The sequence below is a fragment of the Vicugna pacos genome, chromosome 6 (assembly GCF_048564905.1).
Source record: "Vicugna pacos chromosome 6, VicPac4, whole genome shotgun sequence".
In the NCBI taxonomy this organism is placed as follows: Eukaryota; Metazoa; Chordata; class Mammalia; order Artiodactyla; family Camelidae; genus Vicugna; species Vicugna pacos.
In genome coordinates this window covers 21,226,148-21,242,773 of record NC_132992.1, presented here as the reverse complement: position 1 = coordinate 21,242,773, position 16,626 = coordinate 21,226,148, and the positions used below count along the sequence as shown (strand labels likewise).

The 16,626-nt window shown below is 43.3% G+C and overlaps 1 protein-coding gene across 12 annotated transcripts in view; it reads right to left on the bottom strand.

Annotated features, from left to right (window-relative positions):
- The window catches only part of PPIP5K1 (diphosphoinositol pentakisphosphate kinase 1), a 35,841-nt gene that overhangs the window by 3,456 nt on the left and 15,759 nt on the right, over positions 1 to 16,626 (bottom strand). For 6 of the 12 annotated variants that reach the window (XM_006201782.4, XM_031672860.2, XM_015237199.3 and 3 more), the window contains 6 exons: positions 15,963 to 16,112; positions 15,234 to 15,324; positions 12,200 to 12,325; positions 11,425 to 11,487; positions 6,111 to 6,248; positions 878 to 991 (listed from right to left, as the gene is read on the bottom strand). In XM_006201782.4, coding sequence (XP_006201844.1) covers positions 878 to 991; positions 6,111 to 6,248; positions 11,425 to 11,487; positions 12,200 to 12,325; positions 15,234 to 15,324; positions 15,963 to 16,112 — 682 coding nt within the window. Of the gene's footprint in view, positions 1 to 877; positions 992 to 6,110; positions 6,249 to 7,730; positions 7,914 to 11,424; positions 11,488 to 12,199; positions 12,326 to 15,233; positions 15,325 to 15,962; positions 16,113 to 16,626 lie in introns of all 12 variants that reach the window. The other 6 variants (XM_015237201.3, XM_072962576.1, XM_015237203.3 and 3 more) reach the window with 4 other exon arrangements.

Genomic DNA, 16,626 nt, shown 5'->3' with positions numbered 1-16,626 from the left:
AACTCATAAAAACCACTGGGCAGAGGTAAAAGGACCAATGGTAAGGTGAGTGTAGGATCATCTGAAACTCAGGGGAAGAATTCTTGGTGTCAGCAAGGAAAGTTTCTTCTGCATACAGGGTGCTAGAAGAAGGGCAAAATTCTACAGTTGTTGACCCCAGTGCTGAAATATGGGTCTCTGCTTCAGTTCTACTCAAGGAGAATAATGAACTCCATGTCTGGTTTTAGGTATTTCCTGGAGGTAGGATGAATAAGGAAAGAATTTTTCCATTCCAGAGTCTCTGGCCCTTATCCCCCGTCTGATTACCACTAGTAACTCTCCCTCCCTACAGTCACCCTAAGAACTCCCTGTGGCTCCACTGTTCACACTGTTACCAAGGATAACTAGTGACAGGCTAGAGATTATAAGGAAGAGATGGGAAAAAGCAGTACCTGAACTTGAACTAACAAATGAGAAGAAACAATAGAAGGGACATGTAGGAAGTAGTAGCAGATTCTAGTATCTTTCTCCCACATTTTCCTTATATTCAGGTCTCCTCCCAAATCATTTTTTTCTTGAGAAAGCTGCAGAGACCAAAGAGGGATCTGAGGACAATGAGACCTTCATCTTTTCTTCCCCAAAGTGCCCACTGGGCCACTATCACTTAGGAGTCCCTCCAGTGAGACAGAGGGGCGTGGAGGACAGAGATGACAGATGAGAGAGAATAAGCAGACCCTCCCTTCATCCTGGAAACAGCAAATGAGACTGCTTCCCTGACTGGTTACTCTGGGTCTTTCAATGCCCCCATCTTTGTTTCCCTCCTATGACAAGTCTCTCATTCACCAGTCCCTCCATCCCTCCTGGCCTTTGTCTAGGCAGTTCCAAAAGAATTACTTACACCAAGGGGGCTTTTCAGAGCGCTGCTGGAGTTGTAGGGTAGGTGAATGAAGACTGCGAGGTGGAGAAAATGGGCTATCTGAGGCCTGGTGGCTGTGCATAGAGTCAAAGAGGGCTGGATGGGCAAGGGAGACAGAGGGAAGGAAAAAAAGCCTATGAGGAAGAATCCAAGAGCTGCAGTTTCTCCATATAAGTCAAAACCAACTTATACTTCCTCAGGCTGGGAAGTAACATCTCCTAGGGACCCTTCACATAAACCATTTTTAATATTTTAAACTTTATATTAAGAATATTTTTGAACATATATTTAAAAAGTAGCTGAAAGACTAGTACCATCAATACCTATGTATACTCATCGCCTATATTTAACATGTTAACATTTTGCCATATTTAATATTTAATCCAGAGATCACTTTGGGGAGTATTGCCATTGTAACATTATTATGTCTTCTACATGAACATGAGATGTCCTACGAGCATTTATTAAGGTCTTCTTTATTTCAGCAATGTTTTGTAGCTTTCAGTGTACAAGTATTTAAACTTCTTGGTTAAATTTGCTCCTAAGTATTTTATTCTTTTGGGAGCTATTATAAATGGTATTGTTTTCTTAATTTCCTTTTTGGGTTATTCACTCCTGGTGTATAGAAACACAACTGACCTTGTACCCTGCAACATTTGCTGAATTTGTTCTTTAGTTCTGGTAGTTCTTTTGTGGGTTCTTCTCCATTTTCTCTACATATGATTATGTCCTCTGGGAATAGAGATAATTTTATTTCTTTCTTTCTGATATAGATTCTTTTTCTTGCTGGGCTGCTCTCCCGAACATTTCCAGTACAAGGCTGAATAGCAGTGGTGAAAGTGGGCATCCTTGTCTCGTTCTTGATCTTAAGGGGAAAACTTCCAGTCTTTCACTACTGAGTATAATGTGTGCTGTGGTTTGTTTATAAATGCCCTTTATCGTGCTGAGGAAATTCCTTTCTGTTTCTAATTTTCTGACCGTTTTTATCATGAAAGGGTGTTGGGTTTTGCCAAATGGTTTTCTGTATCAATTGAGATATTGTTTTTTCTTCTTCTATTAACATAGTGTATTACATTGACTGATTTTCTTATTTTGAATCACCCTTGCAAGTGATAAGTATCACTTGATCACGGTGTATAATTCTTTTAATGTGCTGCTTGATTTGGTTTGCTAATATTTTGTTGAAGAATTTTGCCTCTATATTCACAAGGGATATTAGTCTATAGTTTTCTTTTCTTATGGTGTCTTTGTCTGGCTTTGGTATCAGGGTAATGCTGGTTTCACTGACAGTATTTCCTCCTCTTCAATTTTTCAGAAGAGTGTGAGAAAGACTGGGGCTAATTATTCTTAAATATTTGGTAGAATTTACCAGTGAAACCATCTGGTCCTGGACTCTTCTCTGTTGAGAGATTTTTTGCTATTGATTAGGTCTTTTCCCTTGTTATAGGTATGTTCAGATTTCCTGTCTTTTCTTGGGTCTGTTTTTGTAGTTTGTGTGTTTCTGGAAATTGTCCTTTTCATTTAGGTTATCTAATTTGTTGGCATACAATTGTTCATGGTACTCTCTTACAATCCTTTTTACTTCTGTAAGGTCAGTAGCAATGTTTGAATTAATGGCAATTTAGCTTCAATAACATAAAAAAACTGTGCTCCTATAAAGCTCAGTCCCCACCTTATTTTGTTATTGTCACAAATTAGATGCTTATACACTGTGTGCCCATTAAAATGGACTTACAATGATCGTTTTATTCATTTGTGTGTTGTCACATATGAGACAAAAAGGGGAGCTACAAGCCAAAAGTACAGTAATGCTGGCTTTTATATTTACCAGTGTAGTTACTTTAACCAGAGTTCTTTATTTTTTGGTATGGCTTCAAGTTACTGTCTAGTGTCATTTTATTTCAGCCTAAAAGCCTCCTTTTGGCATTTTGTGTAGGCAAGACCTACTAGTGAAAAAACCCTCAGTTTTTGTTTATCTGGGAATGTCTTAATTTTGCCTTCATTTCTGAACAGTTTTGACAGTTACAGAATTCCTCATTGACGGTTTTTTCTTTTCACACTTTAAATATGTCATCCCACTGCTTTCTGGCCTCTACGGTTTCTGATGAGAAATTGGTTGTTAATCTACTTATATGTGACAAATTGCTTTTCTCTTGCTACTTTCAAGATCTTCTCTTTGCCTTTTGACAATTTGATTATAATGTCTCAGGATGGATCTCTTTGCATTTATCCTTCTTAGAGTTTGAACCATCTGGATGCATAGATTTGTGTCTTTATCAAATTTGCAAAGTTTTCAGCTATTTTTTCTTCAAATATTTTTTTCTGCCTCTTTCTCTCTTCTCCTTCTGGCATTTCCATTATACATATGGTGGTATGTTTTACGGTGTCCCACAAATACCTTTGGCTCTATTCATTTTTCTTCATTCTTTTTTGTTTCTCCTCTTCATACTGGATACCTTCAAGTGACCTATCTTTAAGTTTGCTGATTTTTAATGCTACCTGCTCAAACCTTCTAAGAAACCCTCTAGTGATTTTTTTCATTTCTGTTACACTTTTCAGCCCTACAATTTCTGTCTGGTTCCATTTTATATTTTCTATCTCTTTAATGATATTCTCTGCTTGTTGAGATATCATTCTCCAGATTTCCTTTAGTTCTTTGCCCATGGTTTCCTTTAGCTCTTTATGCATATTTAAGGTAGCTGATTTAAAATCTTTGTCTCGTAAGTCTAACGTTTGCACTTCCTCAAGGACCGTTTCTATTCATTTCTTCTATGAATGGACCATACTGTCTTGTTTCTTTGCATATTTTATAAATTTTTTGTTGAAGACTGGACATTTTGAATATTATAATGTGTTAACTCTGAAAATCAGATTACTCCCCCCTCCTCAAGGTTTGTTTGCTGTGGGCTGTAACTGTTTGTGTAGTGATTTGTCTAAACTATTTTTGTGAAGTCTGTCTTTGTCACGTGTAATCTCTGAAGCCTCTGTCCTTTTAGCTTGTGTTCAGCTAGTGTTTTGACAAGGATTTGCTTGATTGCCAGAAACAAAAAGTACCGGAGGAGGAGGAAAAGGGAGTGAAGGGGAGGAAAGCTCTCTCCGTTTTTGCAGATTGGCTGTATGTTGAGGTACTCCTACAACAATTAGCCAGACTGTTCACAACTTCCCCTTAACTTTCACTTCCTGCTTGTGCTAGCCTAGAGTTTAGCCAAAGTTGAAAGCTTAGGGTCTTCTTGTGTCTGCTCTGTGCATGTGTCCTTCCCTAGGCATTTGCTTGGCTTCCCAAATTCCCCAGTTTATGTGGGTACTTTTGAATACTGTAGTTTTCCAAAGAAATTCTTCCCCCAGGTTTTTCCTCCCAGGCTTTCCATATGCCTATTGTTTGTCTCAAGTGTATATATTTTTTCCTTTGCCCCACACAGGAGCATGTTGTTCATTTGCCTTACAATGTCTTCAAGGAACATTCTCTGCAAAGCCACTTTTCTGCCCTGAGTAAGTTCCAAGTTAGGTGAAACAAAGCTAAGCATCCTGTGTCAGTCCTTCAGGTAGCCCACAGACAAGTTACAACAGACAAACATAAATCTCTGAGAATAAGGTCTGCTCTGCTTCTGCTGAAACCAGGGACCAAGGCCCCATACTGAGAGCATAGGCTGCCATCTGCAAGACTGCTACCAAGATGAGAAGAGGGATGGAAAAGGGGCAAGTTAAAATGCTGAAAAGCTTCCTGCCATTTTTAGGTATTTTTCTGATTGTGACTTTTGAGTATTTTCCAGAGTTCTGAAAAAGTTAATTCAGACAATTTTTGCTTGATTTTTTGGTGCTTCTACAAAAGGACAAGCCTTTGGAGCTACCTATTGCATGGTTTAATTTTCACTTTTAGATCTCTGAAGTTATATATATATATATATATATTCTTTTTCAGATTTATTTCCGTTATACGTTATTACAAACTATTGAATATAGTTCCCTGTGCTATACAGCAGGTCCTTGTTGTTTATCTATTTTATATATAGTAATGTGTATATGTTAATCCCAAACTCCTAATATATCCCTCCCCCGCTTTCCCCTTTGGTAACCATAAGTTTATTTTCCGTCAGTGAGTCTGTTTCTGGTTTGTAAACAAATTCATTTGTATCATTTTTTTTGGATTCCACCTATAAGTAATATCATATAATATTTGTCTTTCTCTGTCTGAATTAATATGATAATCTCTAGGTCCATTCATGTTGCTGAAAATGGCATTATTTCATTCTTTTCTATGATTGAGTAATATTCCATTGTGTGTGTGTGTGTGTGTGTGTGTGTATATATATATATATACACACACATACATACACATATATGTGGTATATATATATACACACACACATATATACCACATCTTCTTCATCCATTCATCTGCTGATGGACATTTAGGTTGCTTCCATATCTTGGCTATTGTAAATAGTGCTGCTATGAATATTGGAGTACATATATCTTTTTGAATTAGACTTCCTTCCAGATATATGCCCAGGAGTGAGATTGCTGGATCATATAGTAAGCCTATTTTTTTAGTTTTTTAAGGAAGCTCTATGCTGTTATCCATAGTGGCTGCACCAATTTACATTCCCATCAACAGTGTAGGAGGGTTCCTTTTTCTCCACACCCTCTCCAGCATTTATTATTTGTAGACTTTTTAATGATGGCCATTCTGACTGGTGTGAGGTGATACCTCATTGTAGTTTTGATCCAACTCCATTTTTTTAAAAAGTCTCTCTTCCCTCTGGTATTTTGAAATGCTAACTTCAACTATTTCTAGATTTTCGATTTTGTTTGATTGGTCTCTGTCTATTCATGTATCAGTACTATACTGTTTTTATTATGGAAGTTTTATAGCCTATTTTAAAATCTGGTAGAGCCAGGATGCCTTCATTGCTCTTCAAGGTTTCCTTGGCTATTTTTGCTTGTTTATTTTTTAATGAGAACTTCAGAATCAATTTGACTAACTTTAGAAAAACAGCAGTATGTTTATTGAGCTCATATTAAATTTGTAAGTTAACTTTGGAAGGAGTGATATTTTTATGCTTTTGAGTTGACCTATGCAATTAAACATTTTTTCAAGTCTACTTTTGTGTCTTCTTCAGAGTGCCTACCTATATTTTTAATCTATTACTTATGTTCTAGGAAGCATGGGAGTGGGGGCAGAGATAAGGGTACAAGATAAGGGTATTCTCCATACCTGCAGTTGCCTGTGCTTGGGCATCAGTATGGCGCTGGCAGACTCTACTCAAAAATTCACTTACTTGACGCAGGGAAAGGGCATTATGCAGTGTTTCCAGGGGATAAATGGTAGGCACCATGGAGCACCCTTCAAATCCTGTTAGAAAATAGATGGGCAAAGTCAATGTTATTTCTGCTGGATATACCCCAAGTGGCCAAGGAAGCATGGAGAATCCCTGAGAACCATCATGAGCATCTGTGGATTTTGGATTGTGGGGTATCCAAGATTCTCAGGAGAGGGAACTCTTTAGAGCCCCTATAGGAGTCTATTTCTGTCACCTCCAGATTTCCTAAAAAGTCTACCTGCTAAGGCCTCCAGGTGAGTCAAATTACCTCTTATCCTACCTATGGAGAGCCTGCAACGTCCCATGGAAAGATCAACAGTACCAGAATAGGGTAAGCACGTACACCGCTCTTATACTTTGTAGGGGGAATAAAACAGAGGTCCAGATGTAAGGGGTGAAACAGTAGGTCTAAATGAGAGGTAGGGAAGTCATGGAGCTGGGAAGAAACAGCAGATTTCAGGGATCACGTACAAGAGAACCAGATTTATGAGGAGGGCTTACGATCTTAGGAGGGGCTCATGCAGATTTAGGATATGGGTTGAAAGGCTAGAATATTTGGAAGCTGGATGGCATGCAATACACATGAAGCTCAGCTCAGGAAAACCACATGCATGAACAGGCTGGGGAATGGAATTTCTTTCTTGGTCATTTCCGTCACATCAAAGCTTCTTTTCTCTGCTCTCACTGAAGACCCCAGACTTGCTAGAATTTCTCTATTCCTTCAGGAAAATGAAGCAAACCCCCTAGAAAAAAGAATAAATACTGATTCTCTGCTCTGAACCCAACAATCCCAATGTACATCCACCAGAATGGGTAGGGTGAAGGGTAAATATGTAATCTTAATCCTGGGGCCTGTGGATGAAAAAAAAAAATACCCCCATTGGAGGATCAAGAAGCATACATCTCAGCCACTTATTTTCAGTCCCCAATCTTTCCTATGCTTCCTCTGCATCTCCTTAAAGGGATGAAAGGTAAGCAGGACAGCAGTATCTATGCAAGACATAGCCTCCTGTTCAACAGTGATTAAAACCTATATAATGTTAAAGGATTATACCTGGCCAGCTTCTAACCTTTGGCTCTTGCTTGCTTCAAGGATTCGATTGAGCCCTCTGTGCCTCAGTTTCCCCCTGTACTCTAGTGGCAGGAAGTTAGGAGAGGTACTCTAGCTCCTCAGAGTGACTAGAAACATGTTTGGATCTGAAGATGGTGTAGTAGAGGGTGAGAGAGATAAGAACAGAGTCCAGGGCAAGAGACTACTCCTGTATCGAATAGAATTCGGAGTAGGTAACATTAGGAGGCAGTGAGGAAGGAGAAAAGGAAGGGGATGAGCAGCCAACGCTACAGCTACCAGGCAGTCTGGCTCCAATCCCATCCAAGCAACTAAATGCAAGTCACAAAACCTTAGGGTAAACAGGAGAAAGAAATAGGTGGGCGCTCCTGCCAGAAGTGCAATAAGCAAAGCAGTCAGTCCCAGCCAGGGTAGTGGCAGCAGCCCGCTTGGTGGCAGGGGGTACCGTAGAGGCACTCGGGGTCATCCCGGCCTGAGCGCAGCCAGTTCCGGAAGAGGCGCAGGTGGTAGGAGCACTGGTGCAGGTGATGCGCCAGCGTGGCATCCAAGGAGACTGGCCGGCCCCCTGTGCAGTCAGAGGAAAAACTGCGCAGCAACCGGACCACAGGGTGCTGGTCATCCAGCAGCTCTGGAGGGGTTGAGGGGCCACGGCAGGAAGCACAGAGATAAAGAAAGAGAAGAGGGAGAGACAATGAGGGGAGCACTGGCTGACATAAGCATTACTGGGAGGTGGGGCCACTCAGCTCCAAGGTGAGCTAAGGGAGAAGCAGAGATGGTCAGAGCCACTGGGCATCTCTTGCAGGGAGGAAGAGTGTTGGCATCATGCTAAAAGAAGCCTGAAAGAAGTGAGTCTAGAAGAAGGGGCGAGTGAGACCTCATCACACAGCAAGGCCCTCCCCTTTCTCGTTGAACATAACTCGGTGCTTGCAGAGAGTAGGAACGTCACTCCAGACTGGGCTGAGCAGGCAGTTTGGTAGCTGGGAACGCCAACATCCCTGATCGTTCTTAGACAAGCCCTAGTTGGGGCTTGCTTCTCAGACAAATGTGTTTATGAGGTTGGGATAGAGATGAAAAGACTCAAAGTCACTCAGAGAAGAGGGTCAGGAGTGGTATAGGTTATCAAGATAAAGCTGGAAGCTAAAAAGGCTCCTAAAGGCTCAGGCCACGCCCTCTGGACCAAGACTAAGATAGCCACAGACAGGGTGGTATTAGGCAGCACAGATTAGCAGGAAACCAGGCATAGGTGTCCTTTAAAACAGAGCAGGTAAAAAACGGAATCAACACGTAAAAGTGCCAATATTGATGAATCATCCATCACTTTTGTTCAAATACACAGATTTTTAAAAAAATGTTTGCTGGAATCTTAGGGAACCATCTGAATCCATTATAGAAGCCAAAAAAAGATAATTTTATATTTTCTTCCCACTGCTGGTCTAACTGCACTTTGTTCAGCTGGTTGAGTAGAAAATCTTCAATCCTGAACCACTTACTATCTTAGCTGCCCAGCAACCTTTGTGGATGTATGCAATTCAGCTGCACAAGGCTGAAGGCAGTGAAAGGCATGCGGAAGGGTGTTTAAAAGGAACAGTAGGGGAAAAAAACTTGAGGAAAAGGTATGAGGTCTTAAGAACTGATGACAGGATGTTGGTATAGAAAGGGAGGATCAAGGTAGCTGAGGCTGACTGCCCAGAACTCTCAGACCAGAATGATCCCATGAAACTATCATTTCCAGAGACCTTAGTTTGGCTGTTGAGAAATTTTAGTTCTATCCAGGCACACAGTTGTGTGGGTTCCTAGAAGAGAACAGGCTTGGCAACCCCAGTGGGCACGCCCTGACATTCTGTATGAGGGAGAGCCACAGTCTCTTTCCTACTATGTTAGTTTACTTTGGTAAGTTCAGCGTGCAGTTTAACAATGGGTCATACTTATATATTTGATGTAGTCACAGGATGTGACAGAAGCTTATCAAGAATAGAGACAGGGATGGGCTGAGGAATGTTCTCCCATCAAAGCAAGGAAGCAGCATGGCCTCGCCTCCTTTCCAAAGCCAGGATCAGTTTTTTCCAGCTGCTGTTTCAAAGCCAGACATCATGGCAAAGAGCTGGTGATGATGGACAGTAGATCAGCACACTGTTGTGACTAATTTGCTACAAGCAACTGCAGACAGAGCATCCCCTCTATACTTGCTGGGTGAGTCCAGCAACATTTGGCCATGGGCTAGAGCCCTCATATTGTCTGGAAGGCCAAATTAAATCTAGATAATCTTCAGCAACAGATAATAGCTCCAAATTTCTCCTTTTGCCAACAGGTAGATCCTAGATTCTGGCTTCTCAAACACATTAGCCTCCAAGCTCAAGTACAAGAAGAATAAAGGCCAGAAGAGCCCTGCAGAAGTGTGCAGGATGTTGGAGGAGATCTTGAATTTGCTCTTCTGCACTATACCTGAATTGTCCAGGTCTTTCTTCCTCTCCTTTTAGTAGAATTAATTCTTTTCTTCAGCTGGTGAGGCTGCTAACCAAGGGCTTCAGGGAACTAGAGATACATAGGTCTGAGGGTCCATTTTACAAATTTGGACCTTTTCTCATAGATCCTAAGAATTAGGAGATCTGTGATTTAGCTCTGGTGCCAGGGGCCCAAGTTCCTAGTGCTATCTTCTGTACCCTAAGTAACAAGTCTCCTAAGTCCAAATCCCAGGCTATAGAGTTGGGATTGATGCATGAGGTCCTCAGTCTGGAGATGACTGTGGCACATGAAATCCAGAAAAGGTTGAAGCTAACTGCGTAGGCACAGCTATGTCACTCTGAATGGGAAGCTCCATCACAGGCACAAACGGGGATTGGCCTGGGGAGAGGGGTATGAACTCAGCAAGTATAGGCTAGTCAACATAGGGAGAGTTCAGCAGTGCCTCATGGAGATGTATGGCCTGACTGGGCTAAAATCTAGCAGCTGCCATTGGTTCAGGAGCAGGTGACCAGCACCTGGAGTTTTTTCTAGCCAGGAAGCTAGGCTAATTTTACTTTCTTCAGAGAGTCTTGGCTCCTGAGCAGAAGAAAACCACATCTAACAAAACTGGATTTACCTTGAAGACAAGACACAATGCAGAAACTAAGGATATAAAAGATAAAACAAGGAGTAAGTTCTGGGTTCCCCTGCCACACCCTACAAAGAGAGCACAGCCCTTGAGTTTTTGGTTTATGCAGATCTCTAAATTCCCACACCTTAGTGTGGGCAGATCCAGTTCTTCAGTATTCTTGGAATATTATTCATTCCTAAGTTCCCCCAGAATCCCCAGTACACATCTCAACTTTCCACTTCCAGCTTCTCGGAGACAGCAGTGCCACAGGTAGTTTGGGGAGCATGGAAACCACGTGTAAACACTTAAGGCATGATCCTTGTTCCTTTACCTACCACCTCCTATTCCTTTCTTTCTCCCTTTTATCCCAAATCAACTGGGGCTCCCGTTTCCTAGGCCCAGGCCCTAGGTTAGTAGTAACGTAAAGCAGATGTCAGGAGCACAAGAGCCACACAAAATACACACAATGGCAGGAGATAGGGATATGAAGATGGAAAATGATATACTTAAGACTAATGCCTTTATGGGTAGGCTTGGGAGCTGGGAACTGCAGCACTGCTCCAGAAGGGAAGCAAACTTGTTACCCACTCTAACGAAAGAGTTGGTGAAAAAACAGGAAGATCAAAATTATATAATCTGAGGACTTCGGGGTGGGGTGAAGAGAGAAGTAATGGGGATGATATAGGAAATGCTATTTTCTTCCTAAGAAGGGGAACCATTATCATGTTTGTACAAAGCCTGGCACAGTCATGTGATGGGAAAGGGAGAGGTTTAATTAATGTTTTGGTGATGATGCTGATAAAAGCGACACAGTGGTGATGATGGTGACCATGGAAGTAAGACCTTGAGTTGCCACAGAGATCAGACAGCCAGGCTGCAGCCAAGGCTGTGGTTTGTCACAACAAGGGATATATCCCAAGAGGGACAATTAGGGAGTGGTTCATTCAGAGACAGCAGGGTGTCAACACAGTGGAGGGAATAGGAAAGTCAGTGTCAGAACTCAGAGGTTAAGTGTCTGGAGGTGACATGGTGAGAAGGAATGATGTTGAGTCAGAAGCAAACGTACCGTTAGTCGGATGCTTTGCAAACGACACAGAAAATCGTTTTACGGCCGGGACAAACAAGAGCTCTGGGGAGAAAAGACATCACGGGGATTATACCCGCCGCTGTCCCCACCCTTTGCTCTGGAATTTGCTCACAAAACACTCTGTTCTTTACAGTTCGTATATGATCTGCTCCCACCCCCGCCCCGTGGATTCCTGACTACCACATTTCAATCTTTTCCTTTGGCATAATCTCCTCCAAGGAATCCATGTGTCATCTCTACCACAATACGGCCCCACGAACAATCCTAATCTCACCACCACATCCTCTTTCTGGTCATTTGGAAATAGAATCTTTGTAGAAAGCTTCATCCCTTCCCCCAGTCCCTTTCCATAGCATTTTTCCTGCCTTGGCTGAACAACTTCCCCATCCTTGATGTCCGAGATTTTAATCAAGGCTCCACTGCACCTTTCCTGACTGTGCATCATCCTCCTTGGTCCTTACCCCTACAGGCCAGAATCCAGGAAAGAATACAGAGGTGGAGTACATTGATGCAGCAGGGCTGTATGTGGGAGATTATGAAGGGATAAGCATAAATAAGTAGTATTCATATGGCGAGAGGAGATGCAAATGGAGGGGTGGATGGGATCTTTGTTCCTTCTCCCTCTAGAACTGATGCGGAAAACTGGCCATAAGGCCAGTGTCAGTGTCGCCTTAAGCATGAATTGTTCTTGAGCTGTGTCCTTGCTGGTGGACAAATGAAGAAAAGCGTTGCCCCCCAAAGTCCACCCACATACCATCTCGGTGCTTCAGACTGGCAGGTGGCAGCTTTTTGCCTTGGCTGCGGGCGTAGTCCTGAAGATTCGGGGCGCTGGAGGAGCCGCCCAGCACCGTGGTGCTGAACAGCCCCGTGCACTGTGAGCCTGCAAGGCCGGGAGCGCATTAGTAGCCACGCAAAGCTGCAGATACCACACAAAAGTACACACGAGTTCACAGGACAACATCAAGACACACACATGTAACCATTCAGAGCCACCACCGTGTGGCCACTTCACATAACCACAAACAGCTTTCACTACTGTCTATACCCATACTGGGCAAGCAAAGTGTTTTCTCCTGAAAATCTACATGGCAGATACAAGAGACCACTGCAAATACAAGGTTAGTCATATTAGGGGACTCAAAGCTACTGGAAGGGATAAACTATGCTCTCCAGGTGGCTCTCAGGAACGCTAAAGGAATAGGTAGATCCCTCTAGATCTCCCTAAATTTAATTCAGTGCTCCTGCCACTGGATATAGGATTTGAAGAACCCAGAAATCTAGTCCCTTTTAAGTTTAAAAGGAAAGAACTTTGATTGAAACTAGAGATTTAAGATTTGAGTACTCAACTCAAATTCCAAGTAAGTTCCAATTCCTCCTAAGTTCTTCCATTTCCTCCAACATGTTTTTCATCCAACATCCCATTCCTTCTACCTTCCTTTAGACCTTTCTACCTTTCCCAAGAAGGAAAGCATGAGGCTCACTGAACTTTTAAAGCTGGAAGGGATTCATAGACCATCCATTTCAACCTCCTTATTTTAGTGATGAAGAAACTGAGATTCAAAAGGAATCTCGTTTGTCCAAGGTCACACAGTTTGTTAGGAGCTAAGCTGGACCAGAATCCAGGTCTCCTGACTCTCAGGATCAACTGTGTTCAGTTAGAAAAGAAATATCTATTTTTTCATGAAGAAGAAATAGAGCGTTTTTTCTGAAGTGAAAATGGACACGAATTGAAAGGCATGTGAAGAGTCAGGTGATTATTTGTAGAACATGCCTACCATCTTCTGGGTCCCCTAGTAAGGAGGACCTGGTGAGCAGAAAACAACTAAAAAGACATGTTTTTTCTGCTGTCAAAAGTTGACTGTCTTTGAAGTCCTATGCTCAAAGCCAGATGCTCACACACATCACTTCAAAGAAAGCAAAGAGAACTTTTGCCAATAAGAGGAGTAAATAAAACCTGAAAAATCCCTGAAGCAAAATAAATCAAGCCAGTCACTGTCCCAAATGCCTGATCGAGAGTAGGACTGGGGCTCCATGGCCCCCTCTCCTACTACAGCCCACGAGGACAGGACGGGCAGGAAGAAACAAGATTAACACCCAGCTTTGTGGGATTTCCCCCTCTCCTTCCAAAGCCATCTTGGCCAAGACCCTGGGTCTGGCCTGGGAAGTTAACATTCATAGGGGAGATGGACAGAATGGAGATGAGGTCAGTTTCTTAGAGCCCACAAAGACGGGACACGATTTCAGGGGTCCTAGCATTTCAGGGTCACCACAGAAATCGAGAGGCTCGGATGGCTGATAATTTCCACCCTGGAATTAAGGGCCACTCCTCTTTGTAGCAATTTCTCCTACCTTTCATGCTCAAACAGGCTCTAGGAGAGGGTTCCAAAGAGAGATAAGCATTGCTAAATATGTTTGCTTTTCTTCAGAGAAGCGGAAACTAGCTGGCTCTATCCCAGACCACCCCCAAGCTTTGTTCTACATTTACTTCCTCCACTAAATAATTTTCTAATGTAGTCCTGCCAATCCTGCCCTGCCCAGTCCTTGGATCATCTCAGAGGGTAGTCTCTACCTTACCACCACCATCTGTCTGCCGGACCCATGTCCATACCTCTGCCTCATTCTTGACAGCATTCCCACTTAACCGGGCCAGACCCACCTACCCTCCTTCCCAGCCTACCCGAAACCTATTCTTTACTGGGACTTGCGGGAAAAGAAGGCCATATCACTGATCTATACAATTGTCATTTATTTGTCACACATCAAATCATTTACCTCATTTCAGGGATCTAGAAGGCAATCTACTCCCATAAAATTAGCCTGGAAAGTTACCAAAACCTTTCTCCCCCTTGCTGGTCCAAATGCTGACCATTTTGGGACTGAGAAATTAGGTGCCAAGGAGAAAGGTAACAGAAAAATGAAAGGAGCTAAATGAAGAGAATAATAGGATGAGATAGAAAGAGCCAGGGAACCAAGTTTAGACCCCACACTACTGTCTCTAACTGCCAGCTCTGGTTACTGGCTCACAGCCACTGTGTTCAAAGATAGTCCCTCCCAAGGACCACTCCCCACTCCCAAAGAATACAATACCCTCTGAGGCTTGGTCCTTCCTGCAGTCTGTGTTCTTAGGAAAGGTTGAATGATGTTCTCACCCCTCTCCAGGAATCAAAAAAATCAAGAGACATTCCCTCAAAGTCCTGAGAGAAGCCTCTGCCACTACACCAGTCTCAGATTTGTCCCTCAATTTTCAGGAAGGAAGGAAAAAAAATTACAGGATTAGGAGAGGATGAAGGAGAGGGCATGGAGGTAGGAGGGGCCACGGCAGGGATGTAATAAGCATAGGTCTCAAAGGAAGACATGGCACAAGTTCTCTAAATGAGGAACGTGACATTTATGGGGGCTGGGCAGTGGGTCACAAGTGCCTCTATTTACAGCTTTGTCTCTGATGACTCTGAAGAGCCAGAGTCCCCATGGCCCCTTGGGTCTGGGCTAGATTGGAGGGACAGATAAGGAACAAGAGGGGAAGCCAGAAAAAGTGCCTTTCAGCCGGAGAAATGGGGTTTGTGTAGAAAACCAAAAGACAAACACCTTCCTGGAATGGAAACAATCATCTGGGATCAAAGTTCATACCTAAATATGGCTTTTCCCAATTTATCCTCCCTAGCCCCACCCAACAGTTCCACTGACTGGATGACCCCAACTCCCATGACTACTGTTCCCCACAATAAAGCTCTAAAGAACAGACAAACAGCCCTTCCCAACAACAGGTGAGAGACGCTGGAAAGCCATACCTAGGCCGCTCTGCTTCATCTCGGTCGGTGGCCGTGAAGATGAAAAGAGTCGGTAGCCGCCAGGCCTCGAGGACGAAGTCTCAGAAAGCACCTGGAGGAAGAGGGCCCTAGATGACCATTTCGTCACCTCAGCCAAGCAGTCTAAAACCCAAGTCCTGAATTCCTGCCCCTACAAAGTCAAGCAATGTCAGCAAGTTTAAGAAACAAAGAGTTCTTATGGGAAAAAAGGAAGCAAAATCTAAGAGTGTACTTTACAGAAGGGACTGTCCAGGGAATCCTTCTAAACTAGAAGGCACTTCTGTTTCCAAGATGCCTGTCCCCACGGCCCTCTAATCCCAAGTCTGAAAAGACATTATGCAACCATTCTCAGTTCTCATTAGAGCAGGGTTCCTTAATCTTATCTATCCTTCTGCAGGACTCAGAAAGTCAATCACAATAGCTCAGCCTCAATAAGAAGTGAAGTCGGGACACCCTCTCCTCTTTCCATGGGCAGCTGTGGCTACAGCAACCATACTCAGTTTCTTATCTGAATGAAGAAGCACCCCCCTCCACTGCTAGAGACATGAACCTGATTTCCAAAAAGCCTACAAAGGCTTAATCACACAACCCCCAACACACACACATACACGCACGCCCACATACACACACACCCTCAACCATGTTCTGAGTCCCTACGTCCCAAAAGGCAAAGATAGAGGCAGGAAAGGAGGATGAGGTAGGGAGGGACACCTGTGTGCAGGATGCCAGGTGAGTGGTGGACACAGCCCGGGGCTGTAGGCTGATGGCTGGGGAAGGCCGGGGGAGGTCCCCTGACCTCCGGCGGCGCCGTCCCCGCAAGGGGATCAGGTCCAGGTTCCCCGTGCACTGCATGTTCATAACCTGCAATCAGACCGGGTGGAAAGCCGGTCACGGCTCCTTGAACACCCAGGCTCCCAAAAGCCCCAGTGCCCATTGGGCAGAGCTAGTTATAGGGCTGGAGAGGAAGATCACCTAGGGCAGGGCTGTTAGGAACATCACAGACTTTGTTTTCTAAAACAGTCCAAAAATCTGAGAGGACAAGAGGAGAAAAAGGGATGAAGGGAAGGGTCATAGCTGATAAAGATAAGACTGCAAGTGCCTATAGTTTTAGAACAAGGAGAGGAAATATTAAAAGACTGAGTGACCAAGGAGCAGAGAGAAGATTTTCCTGCAAAGCAGAGGAGCATATCTTGGGCAACTATCACCCTGGAGAGCCATGGTGTAAGCAGCACTGGTATCTGAAAGGAAGGGATGTGATTACAACAGGAAACTTCCTGTAGGCCTGAAAAAAAGAAGTCAGTCTCTTCAAGTCTGAGAGATGATACACTGAGAGCTGTGCTTTGCCTGGATGAGTCTAGAACAGATACTGCAGTGT